General features: G+C 39.5%; 1 protein-coding gene across 3 annotated transcripts in view; it reads right to left on the reverse strand.

Moving 5' to 3' along the window:
- Positions 1-6636: 6636 nt before the first annotated feature.
- APOO (apolipoprotein O) overlaps positions 6637-21610 on the reverse strand; it is a 27864-nt gene continuing 12890 nt past the window's right edge. For all 3 annotated transcript variants that reach the window (XM_057375472.1, XM_057375470.1, XM_057375471.1), the window contains exons 7-9: positions 17697-17804; positions 10244-10339; positions 6637-7436 (exon numbers count right to left, since the gene is read on the reverse strand). In XM_057375472.1, coding sequence (XP_057231455.1) covers positions 10271-10339; positions 17697-17804 — 177 coding nt within the window. In that variant the 3' untranslated portion in view covers positions 6637-7436; positions 10244-10270. The remainder of the gene's footprint in view (positions 7437-10243; positions 10340-17696; positions 17805-21610) is intronic.

Genomic DNA, 21610 nt, shown 5'->3' on the forward strand with positions numbered 1-21610 from the left:
AGGGCACAGGAAGTGCTACAAATTTACAAAAATCCAGGATTTTAGGGACAGCCACTCRGGTCTGCAGCCTCTCCCACAAGAGGAGAGGTGAAGTGGGACATCACCCACGGCCCCACACACGGTGTGTGTAGGAATAAGGGCTCCAGGAGCATCAGGAGTGCTCCAGACACGCTGGTGCAGAGATGAGATCCCGTGTACTGKGTCAGATGAGGCCATGGGATCAGCACAGCCATCACCACTAAAAACTAACCTGRCTCAAAACCTTGATGTTTAAAATAAATTTTCTTTTTTAAAATGAGTGAGCTTATTGTTTTCCAGTTCTCAAAATAGTAATTGACCAAGTTTTAAGGAAACATTGCCCCAAAATCCCAAAGTGATAAAAGCTGCTAGTGATAACCATATATGAGAAGGAGCTTGAGCAATCTGTATATGAGAAACCTTGAAAGCAGGCATGATGAGATACCAGAATTCCTCAAGAAAATTACTGAGGTGAGAGAAAAATGTAAGGAAAACCTCAGCAGGACCCCCAGGCCAAGGAGGTGCTCTAGGCAAAGTCAGGAAAGTCCACCAGAGAGAAGGATCACAAACACAGCGAGACAGGCTGAGASAAAACAAGTTGCTGCAGAAAATTAAGTCAGCAATCAAGTATGAAAACATTACAGCATCTTCTGCTTAGGGACCCCAGCACTGAGATCACAGAGAGTCCCACTTTTCCAGTCAGGAAGGACATYGCAGAASTCTCCWGTTCTCCAGGAGCATCCCTGTGGGGCTGGCAGGTGAGCCCCATGGGTTACACACAGCTCCTCAGCCTTCCTGCAGGAAAAGCACTCTTGCAGCTGCAGCAGGCAGAGAGTGAAATACTCTTGTGCAAATAAAACTGYTCCTCTTACGTATTTCACTGCACAAGGAAAATACAAACATATAGGAAGCCCCACAGGACYACTGTTTAAAATTACCACCTCACAYCTCCTTTGTGGTTATGATTTCATTTATTGCAGTTTACTTACAAGTGATGGCTATGAGTTTATTCATGCCAGGACAAAAGTCAGGCTTTAAGCACAGCACATCACATTCTTAGCTCACAGACTCGTGGCCTGAGGTATGTAGAGTTCTGTATGTCCGTGTTGCACTTTATCTCACCCACTGGGTGGGAGTCTAAAATCTTTTGGGTTTTTTGCTCCCACAGTTCTGTTACTTTTRGGTGTGAGTCACCCATGGCTTGTTAGCCCAGGGCAGAGAGTGCTTTTATACCACTGCTCCTCTAATATTTCTCAGACAAGAGACTCCCCTTCACAGGCTAACCTCATCTGCAAATAGGACAGTACTGTTAAAACAATTATGCTTAAAAGGAACTGGTGAATATCCGGCTTTTTTATGGGTTAGAGAAGYGTGGTGGTAATAAAAGAGAATGCACTCACATTTATGTTACCTCTTTTTCCCCCAAGCTAAGCCTCCTTCCCCTTTAATGTTTTCTTCTTGGTCAAAATACAGTCGCTGATTTTAACATCTGCGTATTTTGCGCTGGTGTTCAAGGAGAGATCATACTGATCTTCCTCCGTCAAGGCAGAAGTACAGCCAAAGGTTGTTTGACCCCAGGGACGTGTCCTTGTACAGTTGGATGCTGTGCAAAAGCTGCTAAATGGCAGAGGACTCCAATATTATGTATGAATTGGCTCGCTCTCCCTCTTGGCAGGGATGGGGAGAGGCAAGTAGTGCACATTTATTTCTTCCTTCAGCCAGTAACAGCTCATCCCTTTCATTGTCAGATGAACCCGGAGGCGAGTMCAGGAGAGATAAACACAACAGACCGTGCCTCACTGACCTCCCACTGAACCACAGGCAGGAGAGCGAGTCCTTTRCTCCTGGCAGGGCTGAGTTTTCTCCAGCACCATCCCGAGTTCAGTGCGCTGATTCCCGAGCGGGGCTGCTGCCTTCGCTCCCCGGGGCCGAGCCTGACTCACTGGCAGCCCCTGACGCCATTCCTCATCTCTGGCAGGATATGAAAAATGTGTCAAGCCTGGCACACGACAGAAAACATAATCCTTTGGGCTGCCTTTGGTGCTTTCACCAGCCCGTTTCAGTTTGGGCAGTTTGTAAATGAAGATCAAAACCCCCCTGGCGCGGCTCCTCAGTAACTACAAAGATGACTTCAGCACACTGTGCTGAATTACAATTTTTTTTTTTTTTGGTCCCATGCCGAAGTATCAGCGCAATGCTTTGAACTGAGGTTACCTTTATGATTCACGGCATGAATGAGCACTTAGTGTGCGCATACAAGAGCCCTGTACGAATCAGGAAATGGCTCTTTCAGGTCTCCTGACAAAAGGAAGTGAGTCTGAAGCTTGCTAAATTTGCAAAGAGGACGTTGGTGAACTTAATCTGGGACAGGGGGTGGGGGGAAGGGAAGAATCCCCTTTCTTTTCACTGCGGATTGATACACAAACTCCCCTTATTTCTGTACACCTTTTCTAACAAYAACAAAAAGAAATTAAAGGGGCTAAAACGATGTTGGTGAGCGCCGCCTCCAGCTGCCTGCCTATGGTCCCTAGCTGGTACGTGCATACAGCCACGAAAACACCTCCAGCTTCGTGCTTCAACATTCCCCCCTTCGCTGGGGCAGGGAGAGCTTTCCTCCATCCCTGGGGTGAAGATGTCGGCAGGGAGGGAGCATCAGGGCACACCCCTGCTCGGGGCATCCTTCCGAGCGGGGGCACAGCAGCCTCCAGGCGCTCAGCACTCCCAGCCAAGCGCTGCATGTGGCTCACTTTCAMAGAAACCCATTAAACTTCTTCAAAAGCACGGCTGCTGCGCCCTGGAGTCGAGCGAAGGTACTCCAGGTTAAGACAAGAGAAGAGAAGACGGAGTGGGACGCAAAACAGCGGATTTTGAAAGATTTTGGTATGGGATGTGGTAGGTCCTGTGGGTTCACACTGTAACGGCCAAAGTAGGAAGAAATTAAGTTCTCCCTATGAGTTATTCTTTCATCCAGGCATGAAGGGGCTGACATCAAACGMGCATTGCACCATSAGGTGCCCTCCCGCAGCCCCCAGCYCTTGTYTGCAGCCTCAGGGCCACGGGCTGCYTTCCTCGGCTACSATGGTAAAGGACTGCACCAACAGCAYTCCTGCCACAGCATCTGTCCCCTCAGCCAAAAATCGGGCAGCTAATGACCCATCTTGTTACTTCATAGGCTCTTACAAACTTCARGTTAGCATTGGTGAGCACGACCTGGACACACACTACACATTAAATACATCCTTCAGCTTTAGTGTCTATCAAATCTAATTGAATCTTGTAAAGGTTTATAAGCACACTACAAACAAAAAGAGAAGTTCTCTGACCAAGCTGTCCCATTGCCCCCATTGCTCCTCTCACAGTGGGCACCAAGACTCAGGGATCAGAGCACAGCTCAGGCTGTGCCACGGCTATTCCCAGGCACACAAAAGCAACTCAGCGGGGATCTTCCTCCCTCCAGAAGATCCAGCAAAGCTTGGGGATCTTCATCCCTCCAGAAGATCCAGCAAAGCTTGGGGATCTTCCTCCCTCCAGAAGATCCAGCAAAGCTTGGGGATCTTCCTCCCTCCAGAAGATCCAGCAAAGCYTGGGGATCTTCCTCCCTCCAGAAGATCCAGCAAAGCTTGGGGATCTTCCTCCCTCCAGAAGATCCAGCAAAGCTTGGGGATCTTCCTCCCTCCAGAAGATCCAGCAAAGCTTACCCATAACAGGATCATGGCTCATGTGACTGACTGGCTTTAAATGTTGGTAGATTTAGACCTTTAAATACACACAAACAAAAACAAATAAGGGTAAGGTGGAGTCAAGAGAGCCTCACAGTGTAGTGTAGTGCAGGCATTGTGGGTTCATTCCCAATGCACAAAGGTATTTTTAAAGGGAGCAGACTGTGAGACATCCTCAGCCCACCTTTGATTTCGCCATCTTTCAACATCTGTGCCATGGCTATCAGTAACACCAGCTTGAAAATGTGGCTGTGAGCAGCACTCTGGAGGAATCCATGAACTTCAAGACAAGATGAAGTCCAGTTCAGACTTTTGTCCTTAAGCAGAGACAGCCAGTGATGGATTTCACTGACATGAAATAGAATAAAATACTCCAACTGCATCAATATACCAACATTTTTTTCCAGAGGAACCATAAGAAACCTGCCAGCTCCAGTCAATCTAAGAACCATATACAGTCAAAAAAACCCCAGAATCAGCTAATGGTACAGACTTAAGAGGACAGGGGGTGTTACACAATTAGAAACATTTTTTTTTTTTCTGCTAAAGCAGCTTCTGCTTTGTAGTTTAGATATGATTATCAAATGTTTTCCTTGTAAACAAGAAGCTTTTGTACCTGTCAAAACCCCTCTGGAAGGGGGTTAACCTAAGCAGCTGCCAGGCCACCCAGGTGCAACAGCAACAYTGCTTTGAGGCTGCATCCAGGAAGGTCCAGGGGGAAGTCATGCAGACCTTCTCAGCATGGCTGAACAGCAAAACTGCTCTTTGTCAACAGCAGTTTATTATGATGAAACTGACTTTAAAAGTAGCTCAGAATTTATAGGAAGACACAGAAATAATAGTAACAACAAAACAACAAAAAAGCAAACAAAAAACAAAAAAAAAAAAGCCCAAAGGGGAAAAAGAAATGTGCAGCAGTTTACATTTGTCCTGAAGCAAATGTGCTCACACTGAGGTTTTTCTGCCAATAAACAGAGCTGTTAACAAGTCCCCTCAACTTCCAGGGCACTGTTTTCTCAAGAGGTAAAATGCMATTCTCTCCACATCAATCCTGCTCTTTACTGCTGTCCTTGAAGGTGACAGATGCAATGACAAATGCTCCAAAACATTTTAGTGATGACCACTGCTAAGTCTGTGTCTGGGCCTCCCGCTGTCTAAGAGCACAGAGTCTAAACCAGAGTTTTGCAATGAACACTCGTGGCAAAATCCACTGTGTGTTTATTGAAAGCTGCAAGATTGCTCACATTTACCCAGGATAACTGGATTATTCCAGGCTGGTGATGCTCCTTCTAGCAAACAGAGAGCCTTCGCTGTCACTTTTGACACATGACATGCTGCCTACAAGAATCCTGACCCCAACACCTCCAGTTCTACAACTTTCACATGCTGCAGATTAAAGATGGGGATTTTAAGAGGGAGCACTGCAGCCTGAASCCAGGATGCTGAGATGAGAACACTGTCCCAGCTGCACAGAGCCCAGTTACCAAGCAAAAAGCCTTCAAATGGAAGGACAGCCCAACTGCTGACAGGAAGGTTTGGTGGGCAATATACCATTTTTAGCCTACACTGTAATACTGACAGGCAAAGCCTGGCAGCAGATAACACATGCATGCACAATTYCATTCCACTTGTGTGTACACATATATAGACACACACACACATCAACAGTGGTCAGCTGCTCTCCTGTTCCTCATTAGGAAGGTCTGTGCCAAAAGAATTGAATGTTTACACACTCTTGGGCTCTTACCAGCGTGAAATTTTTTTTATTATTATTTCCTGTAGTTATAAAAACCAGAAGACATAAGGAAAGGATTCCAGCTAAGGCTGTGTTGCTCACATTTTGGAACCATCTCCTTGTCATGTGTGTATGCAGGTGCTTGAAGGCAGTCATTTCCTGCTAGATAAAAGCATTCTCGTTTGATGTCAATCACTTGGGACATTTTTAAGCAACAGTGTAAACATGCAGTATAAAGATGTGATCAAGTGAAAAGCATTTAAGTGATATTTATTCCAGGATTTTTTAAACATGCACACGTGTATATGTAAACAAATAACTGAATTACCAAGTAATCACGTTCTTAAATGCCAATGTGGCATATGCCAAATACTGAAATAATATGAAACTGAAAAAAAATACAGGCATCTAAAGCTATATTCCTAATTCCATGGTAATTATTCTGTATATGATATGAGAATAAGTAAAGAACTACTTTARGGGCAGAAACAAATCTATGCTTGTACCACAGGAGTGGTGTAACAGAAGTCACAGCTCTAATTCCCAAGTTTCCTTCCTACTACTGACAAAAACACTACTTKGATCCTCCCAAGCCTGCCTGTTGGCAAGTCTAAAGTAAAAACAAAACCACACACACACACACACCTCCCAAACCCCACGCAAGAACTCTGCTCCCTGTATCAACACAGATCTTTACCAGCCTAAAACAATCATAAAAACATGCACTGAACATGTTGGGAGATACTGTTTTTCTGCCTGAGGCAACCACATGCCTTACTGCCTGTACTAAAAAAGGGTTGGCCTGTTTTATAATGCCCACACAGACTGGCATTCACATTGCCAAGGTCTGTTTGTTTTTCTCTAAAAGTCTGTGGAACATGCTCAGCTGGAATACTTAACCTTGAATAACAAAGATGTTTAAAAGCATCTTGAATCTGATTTATTTCATATTTTCTTCSCTGATCGTTTTAGAAAATTAATGTATCATACAAACACATATTTCATTTCATCCTTCCCACATTCCTCATATTCACTGATTAATAAAAGAGCATTTAAGGCTCACCAACACAGCTTTAAATGCTCTAAGTTACTTTTTTTCACAGTAATCAGACCCAAGAAGAAAATCTCATGGAAATGACAAGAAATGATGAAAGGGTTTTATTGTGTGAACATTTCAAAATGCTGGAAATCCTTTTGTATTTCCCTCCGCATCACTTTTTCCTCCCCTGCCCTGGCTGGGAATAAGGAAACAGCCAAGTTATTCTATAGCTGGTTCCCACCACRGTCATGTTCTGGTTCCCATTGTGCTGCCCATTCAAGCAAAGACAAGAACAAGCATTAACAGCTCCATTCCCATCCATCCAGCAGACAGGAACTCACAGATGCTTCATTACACACCTCCCCAGGCACTGATGAGGCACAGCACTTGTATAGAAAGGAGGGGGGGACTCAGACAAAACACAAGAGTCATTGTAATTGTCCCCATTCCTAATTCTATGAGCTCATGTTAGCCAAAACACCCTACTACKTTCAGCTTTTCCTCACTTGTAAAAAAAACACTGTCAACACCACCTCCAGAACCTTTCAGATTGTGCAAACATCACATCCGTAAGTTTAAAGACAAGAGGAGTGGAAAAAAAAAAGACCATTTTGTGTAACTGGAATTTTATTTTATATATAAATAATAAAGAGACTGAGGGATTTTGAGACTTGCTACTTGTAATGTTGATCTTGCAATGGGACAAGCATGGGCAGACTTGAATCCCTCTGCAGAACAGAGGATGAAGYCTCAAGCCTGACCCAAAACATGTAGTGTCCTTTCACAGAAACCATACCAGAAGCCTGAGCAGCAGATCATCAGACTGTCCCGAGGCAGAAGGCAGATTAGTTACATTCAAAATGAATTCAGATGGTTTTCATCTTGTTCTTGGGAAATTGTWGCTCATATCTATATTTTTAGTCACCTACAGCCAAAGAAAGGGGACAGAGGTTAAGGGGGAGAGGGAAGGAGAGATAAAGCAGAATTAAATTTATKACAGGCCTTTTATTTCCATTTTTAAAGTGCAATTAAAACCTTTTTCTTTGATGTGGCAAGCTGATCAAAATCTGTTTGAGCAACATTCTCAATACCAATTTGCTTGCAGTAGAGATATTTAACTCTTCATATTACTGACATTAGAGCACTAATGACCATGTCTGYTCAAGAGAAGTTGATTCCCACAGTTGAACTAAATGGAAATACAAAAGAAAAAGAACACTACACAGCAACCAAACACCAACTGTAATCTTGTATAATAAACCAACTTTYTCAAAAAGAACTTTTTAAAATTTTCATCAAAAGCATGTTTTCCTAATCTTACTTACTCTGGTGTAAGACTAGGGCAATTTAACTCAAAGAAACAGAATTACATAAATATAGGTCTGGAAGAGAGTGAAAATGAGATATGCTATCTTCATGGAAAAACACAAAACCCTTAAACACAACAGCTGGATAAAATTAAAGCTTGCTTCTTCCACAGTGGGATGTGGTTTGAGCTGAAGTTTGCATATAATTTTTGATGACAAACTATAATAAAGGAGGTGCAATGGGTTTTGGAATAGAGAAATATGTTGTTGTCTCCAAACCAATATGATTTTGGCCTTGGTTGACCATTCACAGCTCAGAGTCCCACACTGTGACAAATAATTGAGGAAATGGGATTGTCTTTATTTTAGTAACCACACACAACTAGGAATATTACCAGCAGTTGAAAATGCAATGAGACTTTCACAACTGATCTCATCCAGAACAAAAAAAATGTGTCTTTTCAAAGATCACAGCAGTGCTCTCCAACCTTTGGCATCACCCAAATCCAACAAAACATCTGGACTTGGGTATGGAGTTCAATGACTGGATTCAATTTCAAGCAAAAGTAACAAACTGCCACCCCCGCAGAACAGCTGAACTTGATACTGAATTGAACTTTCACCATCTGCTTGCTCTAAGTCAAAAATTCAGCAGTTTCCTTCATGTGTCTCATCCACAAACAACATGAGGTGAAGCACATAGGTTTCAAAACCAGGAGCACCCAGGTACTTCAAGCACCGGGGCAATTTATCTTCAGTTTCTTAAAACYTTCCCCAAACAAAGGAAATGTGCCTGAAGCAAAAGGCTGACATTTCAAAAACTGAATAAAGGCCTAACAGAATGAATATTCATAGGAAAAAAATTCTAAAATAAAATAAAACCTATTTATGGATTGCTGTTTGTAATGGATCTTGATATTTATGYAGTGTCACTAACAAAAGTTCAATTTTCTTGTCTTTTTATCATTTAGTAGCTCGATCCTAGTTGACAATAAGCACAACAGTATTTCAGTGAATTCTGGAGAGGCTTTTCTTCCTCTTGGTTCTCTTGGGATTCTTTACATTAAAAAAAAAWTTAAATCCTCCTATTATTTTTTAGGTTTTATTTTACAAACTACTTGGAAAACRTGCATTGTTAAAGACTATATTCATAGATCTAAAGGTAAAACTAAGGTACTCAGTACATCAGTCAATCAACAACCTCACATTGCTGTTGTGAGAATTAGCTATAGGAATTAAAAACACATTAAGGGAGCCAGMATTAAAAACTAGTTTTGCTTTAAAAGCTGCCATGTAACAGTGGAAGGCTGCTGCCCAGCAGATGGGTGCATTCCACCCCACATGTCTGCAAACACATGTGACTGATGGTGATGCATGGGAAAAAGAAATTGGTTCAGTTCACCAAGTCTGAACTCTATTTACACAGTTGGCAGCAAGGAAAAAAAATAGAGAACTTTTCTGGTAAACTGAATACTGCATACAAAAATTATGAGGAATCCCTACAATGCCAGGATTACTTTCTGATGAAAAGTAAGTTTTCAACATGATGCAAAAATAATACAGGGCAAAGAGAATTAAGCATAAAACATGTTCAGAAAAGACATTCTTTATCAACTGATAACAGAGCAGACATCAGACATTTTGTGCTAAATTATGTCTAATTATGTTATAATTATTTGCAATAAGCCTCAAATACAGAGCAATTTTTATCCTATTAAACCAAACCATCATAAAGTCAAGAGGATGTTTCTGTTTTGCTTTTCTAGAAACTGTAACCATAGGACTTGCTGGAGTTTTGAACACAGCCCTGAGGCCAAGTCAGAAACAGAACTGGTATCTCAGCTCGAGTTTCTGCCTTGGAGAACTCAAAAATTCTGCCTCCATTTCCTCCATCTTTTGTTCCCAACAGGACTCATTTGGGAGCTCTATTAATATGAAAGGTCAGGCACATTGGGGAATGTTATAGGCTGCAAGGCAATGCTGCACTCTGGCACTGACAAACTTTTAGAAAAAACTTATCAGCAGGGAAGAGGCTCCTTTCCCCACCCCAGTACTTGCACAAGTGTGACAAAGAAAGCAAAGAGRCTTTTGGTGTGGGAGGCAGAAATAGGAAGAAAAAGAAAACAAAAGGCCAAAACCAAACAACACTACAATCACATGGCTTTGCTCACTTAATTCAGAACCCTTCAAGCAGACATATATTTATTTGTTATGCTCTACAGATTAAGAATTTAGGTTCCTTAACTTAAAATATATGTTAAGGAGTGCACGCATTCTTGACAAATTTTAGGACAAATAAAATCATCTGTCCCCACTTTCCTCATCATTATGAAGAAGGTAAGTACAAGTTGAACTTGCAAATGTTCAGCTTTTCCAAGTTACTCTGCTGCTTAGCCACAAAATATTACCAGTCTTTATCCTTTACCTGTTTGATGCCAGGTGATSAAACATTCTACTTCTTGGCTTGTTCTTTACTTGAAGCAGCATGGACTTCCAGGGGCTTGTCACCCACTGCATCACCCTTGAGGAAGAAAAAAATGTGCACAAAATTTCAATTGAGGCAATCCACGATTAATGTTTTTGCCAGAACAGAAACCCTCTTCATAAGCTGAAACAAAAATGTCTCACAAAATCAAGTGGTTCATGAGACTAATTCTGTATRATACACTCAAATATGATCTACCAAACACTTTCTAGACTTTAGTCTTCTTTTAGTAGCCAAGCAATTAAAGGATTTGAAAGAACAAGTAGTTGAACAGAAGTGTTTTAATTGACTCATTTTGCCTGTATTAATAACAGAGGATGAATACCCACAGAGTAGTTGCTATTTTGCATTCTCTGAATTCTGTGTGGATTTACACAATAGGTCTCTTTTAGCACATATCCTTTTARAGAGTGTTCTCACACTTTCCCCAACATAAATGACAGAAATCAAAGAATGAAGAMAAGCTTGTTACAGAGTCTGGTCTATCTATTTGCCAAGATGCTATAACAAACAGGCACTTGACTGTTGCTTTAAATAGATATCAATAAAAAAATACTTAAAAGGCCACACACAGCTTGGGGATTGAAGCATATGACACATAAGGGCAGGCTGAGATAAGGATCTGTTCAAATTTGTGAAGACCAGACAAAGGGGGAACCTAAATCCTATCCACTGTTCCTTAAGGGCATTTAAATATCAGGAAGAGCCAAGTTCTTCTCAGAGGTTCACATTCAAAGGATGGAGAAAAGGACAGAGGAGCATGACMAATTTCTCTTAGATCAAAGGACAAAAAAATTATAAATGTATCACACCACCAATCACTGGAGCACATTTCCCAGAGAATTTTATAAATCTCCCTCCCTGGAAATATTCAGTACATGACTGCACAAGGCCTGAACCACCAAATCTAATTTTGAAATTGTCTCTGATTTGAACAGGGGGCTGGGTGAAATGATAAGAGGTCACACCCACCCTCAATTGTTCTTAAATTCTACACATGGAAATTAAACGGCATTTCCTCTTTATTCTAGGAAGTTATTTTTACCAACATGAYTTAAATAAGGATATGATTGGTGATAGCTAACATGGCTTCACTAATTTTGTGAAGTGTGGTTTTTTTCACTTAGTGTTTTTTTTTCACTAAGTGTGCCTGAAAAATTTTGTGGCCTTTTCCAACAGGGTTACAGAAGCAGTGGATGAGGGAAGAGTGACTAATGTCATCTACCTGAACTTGTGCAAAGCACTTGAGCCTGTCCTGCAGGACATCCTTGTCTCTAAATTGAAGAGACCTTGATTTGATGGATGCAGCACTCAGTGGATAAGGAATTAGCTGGATGGTCMCACCCAGAGCTGCAGTRAACAGTCTGATGTCTGAGTGGAGAGCAGTGATGAGTGGTGTTCCTCAGGGGTCAGTGCTGGGACTGGCACTGTTTAACATCTCTGTCACTAACAGGGACAGTGGGATTTGAGGGCACCCTCAGCAAGTTTGCCAAGCTGTGGAGCAGTCAACACCCTGGAGGGAAATGCCATCCAGTGGAAATGCCAGATCTTGACAGGCTTGAGAGGTGGGCAAACGTCAGCAAGGCCAAGTGTGAGATCCTGCACTGGGTCAGGACAGCCCCAAGAGCAAACACAGGCAGCACAGAGAATGGATTGAAACAGCCCTGGGGAGAAGGACTTGGGGTAGTTGGTTGATGAGAAGCTCAACAGGACCCAGCAACGTGCCCTTGCAGCCCAGAAACCAACCTTATCCTGGGCTGCATCACAAACAGCATGGGCAGCAGTTCTGCCTCACCCTTGGAAGACCCAGCAGGAATTCTGTGTCCAGCTCTGGAGCCCAGGACATCAAGAACTATGTGGGCTTGTTGGAGGGAGTCCAGAGAGGAGGCAAAAAAGATGATCAGAGGGCTGGAGCACCTCTTCTATAAAGACAGGCTGAAAGAGCTGGGATTGTTCAGCCTGGAAAAGAAAAGGCRTYRGGAAAACTTCTAAAAGCTTTCTGGTGCCTAAAGGGGGCTACAAAAAAGCTGGAGAGGGACTTTTCAGAAGAACATATAGGGAYAGAACAAGTGGAAATGGCTTCAAATTGAAAGAGGGCAGGTTTAGATTGGATATTGGGAAGAAATTCTTTACTGTGAAAGTGGTGAGGCACTGAGCAACCTGGTCTAGTGGAAGCTGCTCCTGCAAGGGGGTGGAACTAGATGATCTTYAAGATCCCTTCCATCCCAAACCATTCTATAATGCTAAACGTGATGGAAAATGTTACAAAAGAAGCCAGAAGAGACTGGAAAACATTTTTAAAGAATGTTTTCAAAYTTATACATTACCAATTAAACTCAGTAAAGCATCAAGTTTATGTGATCCTGCATATGCTGCACTGGAGATATGGACTCAATATATCAATATTCAATTATGAAGGTATTTCTGAAATRTCTTGTTCAAAAAAGGCTTAGCAAGACCTTTAAAAGGTAATTTGTTCTTTCAAAAACCCATTTTGTTTTGATTACTACCCTGAATATTTCATAGGAGAGGAAATCACATCCACAAACCACACCCATTTCAAAATAATGATCTACTGTCTAATTTGCCTGYACAGGAACTTGTATGTTATGACATTTTGCTAAAATTCACAATGAATAATCTGACTAATGATGCCTCATCTCAAGGTTTACACAATCCTGAACAAATAAACTAAAAATAAGCTCTGAGAAGATCAGAGACAAGATCAAGAAAAGAGAAGCCTGTGTTTTTCCAGTTTCTTGTTCTAACTTGTAAAAAGCAATTATTAGGTCTAGGTAAGTTGTTTTCTTTAATGGGCTGAAAGAGGAAAGCAATCCAAAGCAGACACAAGAAAATAGGGGTCTTGCTAAATTCCTTTGTTTCTGTGAGCTCAGGAGATACCATCACAGGGCTTGCCTTCAGTAGAACTATTAAGCCTGAGTTATTTAATTCAAGTCAATCCACTGATAGACAAYCATTCCTCACACAAAGTCATTTGCYGAATTAGAAACTGAGAAGTTTTGAACTCCATCCACTGTATATGYCCACAATGTAAACAGTGAGCCTAAGTGCTCAAGCAGTAATGTCAGTTAGCCAGAAAAGGACTTCCTGTGGCACAGGCACACACAGTTTTACAAAAAAGGGCCAAAGTCCTCTAGCATGCTCAAAACCAGGTCAGAAGTAAAAAATGTGYTTAGATCAATGACTCAGAAGACAGGCTTCCTCTGTGCCAGGATACCCTCTCAAAATCAGAAGAAGRCACATATTCAAGACAGTGTTTCTACTTTAACAAATCTTGGTAGCCAGAGGAGTTCACACATCAAAGCTCTATCCCACAGCAGAAGAGGAAATATTTTGCATTCTTGTGTTTYTGACTGTTTCAAGTGAAAGGTGACTGATAAGAAATCTCCATAACACATGCATTATATAATCTTCAATACACTGGAATTCCTTGGGATTAAAAAAAAATAAAATCAATATTTGAAACTAAAAATGACACTGGAACTAAGGGGACTGTACAGTTTCAGCATGAGTGATTAAAAACACCCCAACCTAGTTCATACAGTATCTAACAGAAATACATTGAGCCCTAAACTTTAAACAAAAACTTTACAAAAAACCCACGATTACTCTGAAAATTTTCCTCCCATACAAAGAAAAACACCCCAAAGCAAACTAAACCCCAAATGTGCGGTGCCTTTTTCCCTCTCAGCCAAGCCAGGTGCAGAAGTTTCTGTTGCTATCTCAGAAGTCTGGCAGATGGTGAGACCCTTTTACACTAAATTTAGAAATCATAACTTCAAAGGTAGGTAAGGTAGATATACTTCTTTTATGCTTATGAAGACTCTTGAAATGGAAAGTCTGGCCACCAGAAAAAGAAAAAAAAAAAGGCAGCTGCAAAAGAAAAAAGGCTCACCTGGGCTCACAGATTAATAATTTACCTTCTGTCTTTTGTTTGCAATGTATTGCTTGGAATAAAGAGAACCTTACTCATCCTCCCCCAGTCAATCACTAACTTCTTCAAGTTGACCTTGAACTTAACTCTCATAAAAATATGAAGTTCTTTCAAAAATGTTGCTCTAAGTTGCCCTTAAAGAGACCAACTTTTTTGCAGAGTAGATTCTTTCTGCCCATCCCACTTCTAAAACATCTGCATTCCCCACTGCCCATACTAAGGATCTATTCCAAAAGAAGTAATATTTCTTACACATTTTATACTGTTGTTCTTCTACCAAACAATAAAAGGAGGGCATGTGACAGGAAACAGCATTTTCTGCCTCAAGTAGATGTTTATCTTTTACTTCAGATGACCAAATTTCTGCCTGCCTGTTCAAAATCTACCAAAGCCAAGTCTGACAAGTATTTTCTGTAGCAAGAAGCTCTCTCAGATGCTTAGGTTGTGTTTTAAAAGATGACCAAAACACAAGTGACTTWAAAACTCTCTTAAAACACAATTTAAAGTTTATTATGGTCACAATCTGTGATGCTGATGGTACAGCTCCCCAGTCAAAACACTGACACTACAATTTCCCCCAGAGCTTTCAGGTGAGGAAGGTTCTGGTCCACAATTTCCTCAACACTTGCTCTGAGCAAGTAAAGGAAATTAGCCAAAGATGAGACCTATTTGCCCCTGGAAACACTTTGTAACCAACTAGCACTTAGTAAAATACCCAGAGAATAGCCACAGAGACAGTTTTTAAATATTTATGCATTTTATATGTGTAGTAAATTCATATGGGTTTAAAAATGGTATGTATTACATATTAGTATTGCTAAGTCCCTGGTAGTGTCCATCAGCATGCCAGAAAGCACTGGAAATTAAGTAATATCCCATAAAAGTTTCTCTCAGTTTCTGAAGTTGAGAGGGAAATTAGTTTTCTGCAAGATCTTACTATTTTTGGGCCAAAATGGGAAAGAGCAAACACAAGAAACAAGGAACAAGGGCTGAAAAGAAGGCTGTATTTAGAGCTGTRATGTTGTTCTGGTTTTACACAATTTGGCTGCTTCAGCAGAAACAAGGAATGGCCAATGCAAGGCTGAGGGAAGAGAGAGAATTCAAAATGGTTAAAAATAYAGCATAAGTATTTAAATGGTAAACACACAATACAAAGTGAGAACTAAGTGAAGAAAATTGTTTTTTGACATGCTTCAGTTTCAGCAGATGGATTTTATCCTGACTTCTGGAAGAGCTGCATCCTTCAACAACACATCAAAAACCTTGATCTGACTGATTTCCTATATGGAGGGGCTGCAGGCACAGTGTTTTCAAATGTAGGCACAGAAGGTCCCAGAATTCATCTTTCTTGGCAGAATTCAGAATTCAGTTGACATGACCTCAGTTTGGCACGGGTTTTTGTTTYATAAAACCCTCAGAAAATTAACATACCACATTCATTTTAATGACATATTGCTGCACAAACATGAAGTTATGCACAGCTGTGGTACCTATGACTATCAAACAAATTATGAGCAATATAACAAATTATCAGAAGCCAAGAAGAGCCACCCATATATTGCTGGACTTTTTGCAAGAATCCTTTGTGTAGCAACAGGAAAATGCTGGAGCAAATGTCACAAAAACAAAAATMATGTCTTTTGCTCTGGCATAGTTTCATGAAATGGGTTACATCTGCTGCAACAACAACTCCAGAGTAACATTCAGACCTGTCTTCACTAGTTAAGGAAACTAGCTGTMCAGTACAATAAGAAATATGCATACAAAAGCCACCAAATTCTTTCACAGGTTGTCAAATTAAGGCAGAAGTCACAGAATCTATCCTAGAATGCTTTACCAATTTTAGTATATGATWGTTAAAAGCATTTTCTCCCACGACACTTCTGTATCAGTAAAAACCTCCAATAAAAAGTGGAACTTTAGCAGAAATTGTTTTTGCTTGCAAAGTTGATACTGATTTGGTGGTGCTAATAATCCATATTATTACAAAACAATCCCACTCCTACCCACCCAAATTCACACCTGTGGGTTTTGTATGGTTTTACCAACCCAAAAGGAAGCATCACAAGGAACTCCTTCCACTAAAAACACTTCTCAGTCCACATCCCAGACAAAAGCATGTGACTTTTTACAACTGCTGTTCAGCTTCTCTGCACACCAGGGAGACATTATCCTCTCTTTAACAACTTCAAAGGACAAAGCACCAGTGGGACTGTTTGCCTCAGTGGTAAAAGATCTGTGAACATGGGAAATGAAGGCAGTTTCATCTAAGGGGATACTGTTTCTTCATTTGAGTCACAGGGTTTCTCTGTGTTGTCTAATTTAGACAKTTTACAGCTCACACCAACAGTTATCTGAACAATGAGATGAGCTTTAGGAGGACACCAACCAGTTGGCATTTTGCTCCTTTGTGCAAGTAACATGTTTTGGCAACTAAGGGGTGTGATTTAAATATTCTGCAAGGAGGAAGAGAAAGAAGTGTGTTTATTTAGTGGTCTCTGCACTTCTGCATGCTGTTTGCTTCTCTGCTGAGGTAGCAAGTGCTTGAATAAGCCTAATAACAAGATGAAAGTGTCAGAAGTTTTTGCCTTCCAATAACAACCACGTGTTTCCTTTAGAAAACCTGAGACACAACGAAATAAAAAGTTCAGCTATTTTTTTGCTAATGCTGTCAGTTTGTCTTTCTGAAATATTTTAACATTGCCTCTTTTTTTGAGTTTCTTTTTGACAGCCTATGTTTTAGGAAAGGTACAGAATGATTAACTAACCTTTGTTTATGCAAGTGCATTTATTGAAGTGCCTTGGGCCAATGCAGGRTGAGTTCCACTGATGAAAGTCTCCACTGTCAGAAGACTCAGCAATTGCCAGGACATGTGATCATTTCTCCAACCCAGCTTGTTTGGAACTAGTCCCACACCCAGCCCTATCCTGGGAACTCAATCCCATCCCCACAGTTGATTCAAGTGCAATTGGTATCTCCAAAACATCTCCCTCCCAGACACAGTGACCTTAGAAGTGAATTTAAAACCACAGAAGCTTTACATTACATACTYGATTTTCTATTTCTTTAAGCAGCAKTTWAAAAAAAWACCTAAACACCTTACAGGCTTCCCCTGGCACAYATTCAACTTGCTCAGCTCTCCAGTCTCCCACACTATGCCTCACTAAGYCATCTGCATACATTTCCTAGAAGTCTGTTTGCTTATCTGTATCAGATTATACTAAAAGAAACTTCCAAACAGCAGTTGCAAAAGTTTAACTTGAAGTAAACCTAATGTTTTTCCACAGCTTAGAAAGACAGAATGAAATACTTCTCTTCAGAAAAAAAAAACCAAAAAAAACAAAGTCATGGTGGAAAAAAATCCACTGTTGTTTGCAAATTTTTTTGTCTGAAAAGGCAGTGGTAAATTCAGAAATCAAGTTCCTCAGACTTCTTACCTTATCAYTCTTTTCCCCTGATTTCTTCTTCTTAGGATTATCCTTCCAAAGAGATTCCAAAGCAATATATCCTTGGAGACTCCAGTCATACAGCTGTGCACCAGCAATCTTAGAAACAAAAGTTTTTAGAAAGCATGAACTTAATAATCTGGGGAATATTGCCTTGCTTCTTATTTAAGTGGAAAGTCTCAAAACACAARATGTTTAATTCTTCCTGTTTAAGCTCAGGATGTACAGCATTAATAAATACCTTGGGGAAAAAAAAGTCACGTGAGGAATAAGAAAAAACAATGTGCTAAAAAACTGTTTGAAGACTATCTGAAAATACATCTGGACAAAGAGGAATGGAATGATGCTGCATTGAAACAATTCTGGTTTTCTTAGTATTTGACAYTCAGCATAATTAACATGCAAAGTATTTCTTAATTTGACCATACCCATTTCAAAGACCAAAAAAACCCTACTTAGTTTGTCACTATTTTGCAATTTCATATTTTCTTATTTGTTATTTAGAACTTGCTGAAAGATGGCTGTRATGAATAAACAGCTGTCAACTCCCAAAACAGAACATAGCTAGGAAAAACTGTATTTSCTATATTACCCCAATRGCTATTTTATGACAGGAAATGGCCYCAAATCTAATAAAACACTRTCCCTTGTCCCTTGAGTCATTTAACTATAATATTCACAGCACCCTTTAAAACTAAAGAGTGTCAGGTTTCTATAGCAAGGCTCAGGTCTATRTTCACCTCCCTGTCACTATCAGATTCTACATGAAAAACAACAAAATGGACAATCTGTCCAACAAAACAGCTATTAAAACTAAAAAAAAACAAACTTATGAAATCAAGAACTAAGAAGGTATTTCCCTATCTTCTACAGCAGGCAAAGCTGGAAAACACATGCTCTGAGAACAGGGCAAGTGTACTTATTTACTGAATTTATTTACTGTTATTTACTGAATAAATAGAATTAAAAGAAAWTAAACCCAACTCAGCAACTACACTTCCAAGTCACAACTAAATAAAAAACAGAGGTTGTCTTATATAAAAAGTAGCCTTTCTGTGATCATATCTGACCAATTACTTTGGTTTTAAACAAGTTCATGGGATGCACTRTTTTCTCTATAGCTGAAAGTGATAAGGGACATTAGAAAAAAAACAAACCAACTGAACCAGTTAAATCTCAAAAATCACCCAATTTAAACATTACAGGTATAGACAGTTAACTTTGTTTTTCAGCATCAGGAGTGTTCATTCTCAAGCACTTCAACAAACTAGCTGGCTCATCTGAAAAGATGGTGATCCCCTGTGCAAACAGGACAAACCTACCAGGACTGAAAAATAATCACAAKAAACAAAGCTGGATTTTGTCTGCAACGTTAGTGAGGACACAGCTATCAACATAAAATGAGACAAAAAAACAACTATACATAGGCTATTTTTTTTTTGTTTCTGCTTAAAAATACCATCACTGTTGAATGAAGCACTGTAAGTAGGTTTGTATGSTAAAGTTTGAACAAACCAAAGTCAGAATGAGTGATTCTCAACATTTCATGCTGGGAAACTAAACTGAGACTCCACTGGCTTTTGCTACATTTGTACTGTTAACAAAGCAGTCAAAGTGCCATTTCACAAACATTCAACAGCAAACATGGATCAAGTGACCACAATTCCTGATTTTCAAGTCACAGTTCCTGGGTTCATGTCCTGCTCCCAGTTTATGCTTTACAGACTGAATTGAGCAAGGGACAAGGTAAAGATTCAAAAGACATAGAAATAATGTGGTTTGTTGTTAAAGAAATAAAACTTGCATACTTGGGAAGCTTTTCTTTCTTTGAAGAAAAATACAGTACTTTAGTAAATTTGACAGATTCAAAAACAAAARACAACATTTAATTCTAATGATAGAGTGATTTAAATAACTACATAATGGAAAGTTCTTGCCAGGTGGAAGATAAGACACAGTAAATACAAAATATTTTGAATATATTTTGATTAGCTGGAAAGCAATATCATTTCAAAACATTAAGTAGGGTTCCATCAGCATAAAGTAAAYTTTAGTATTAAATTCAATTCTCTTACCATATATACAGTCTGACCTTTGGTCCAAAGTTATAAAAAGTAAAGTAATACTGGTAGTGAGGAAATAAATCCCTTACAAATTGGTGATTTATTAGAATAATTACTAAAGCAAGAGAAAAAARWATGATCTATGTATTTCTTCCATCTTCAGTTAGATGACTAGTGTTTGAAAACTACCTGTTACCAATGATTAACTCTGTTGCTACAATTTCACTTAGGAATGCATACATCTCAATTAAAGAAAAGTTCTTCCTTTCAGATGAATTAAGTGTTGGACCTCAACTACAAATACATTTTGCTGGGTTTTATTCCATCTCTCCATTGGAAAGTCTTAAAGAAAACAGGTAAGGAAACAAAACCTCCACAAATTTAAAAAAAGAAATAAAAACAACATAAGACCCAATGAAAGGAATTATACAACTAAAAAAGAAAAAGCAGTGATGACATTTAGGTGTGAAAGAAAAATAAAAGGAACATAATAGAAAAAATAAAATAATTAATTAAAATTTATGTTCCAGAATATTTTCTATATTGTTTTATTAACTTGGYAAGTACAAAATTAAAAAAAATCAGGCATCCCTTTCTAGTTTAAAGACATTCTTTGAAAGACTCATGAAACATTTAAAAATAATTAATGGAGATGAAAGTGTTTCCAATTTCAGACTAAAGCCTAAAAATTATGGATGGTAAGAAACTATATGCTTAAAATTTTGCTTTTTTTTTTTAAGAAAAATAAAGCACAAGACAGATTAGAGGAACCAAAACAGTATCTAGGATATTATTTTCCCCACATGAATTTCCAAATTCATACGTCTACTGTCCTGACCAAGTCAACAAATCTAAACCTACTCCAATCTCCTATCAGATTTTTCATTACAGTCAACCTAAGAACTGTGAATTAATCAAAGAGTAATCATGCACTTCAAAGTTCTCATAAAATAAACGAAGTATTGTGAAGCTGTTAGCACCAAATCCATAGTTAAGCCTGAATTGAGCTTCTTTAAAAACAGTACCATCAGTTTGAACAGTGTTCAGTCGCTTCCCACTTCACTGTTCAGAAGGCRAGTAGAATTTTAATTCAGTTTCCAACAGAAATGTCTAAGCTCCTTAAATTTTGATGGGTTCTTTTCCTGCCACTTGCATAATTTTCACTATCTGAGAATAAGTCAACAGAATTATCTGTATTTAGAGMATCTGAATCCTGGAAGCACTAAAAAAAGATTCCATCAAAGATCAGAGTACCACCATGCTGGCAGAGTTCAAACTCAGCAGTTTTGACTCTCCCTCAGTCAATGACCTTTCAGTTTTCAAAGAACATCATATGTTCTTGAGAATATCATATTACCATTCTGACATCTCAGAGTTATTCACACGTGGCCAATAACTAGATAGCAAATTTACCAAAGGCTGAAATACAAAGAATTTCTGACAGATCCAAGTATGTGCACTGTGAGTGGTTAAAAGCTGGATTTGAAATGGAATGTGGTGAAGAACTGAGGAATCTGCCAGTATAACTAATTGTGGACAGCAAGGCATGATATTAGACAAGATCTAATATCAGTAGGGGCTGCAAGCAACTCTGTGGTCCCTGCAGCTTTTCTCTCACAAGGAAACTCACTTAACCAACAGCAARTTAACATGTTTCTTATGTGCCTGAAACAACAAATCCAYAAACAGGGAAGGCATCCAGTAAGTTTGCAGCAGAATTYTTACCCCATTCCAGAATGTGCATGCTATCTTTCTTAAAACCCTAACCAAAAAAAAAGCAGAAAATTTCAGTAACATTTATCTCAAAATGTCATGATGACTCCTCTATAGAAACTCTTTTTT

The sequence above is a fragment of the Malurus melanocephalus genome, unplaced genomic scaffold (genome assembly GCF_030028575.1).
Source record: "Malurus melanocephalus ecotype Western Australia unplaced genomic scaffold, MMel_1.1 scaffold_250, whole genome shotgun sequence".
Lineage (NCBI taxonomy): Eukaryota > Metazoa > Chordata > Aves > Passeriformes > Maluridae > Malurus > Malurus melanocephalus.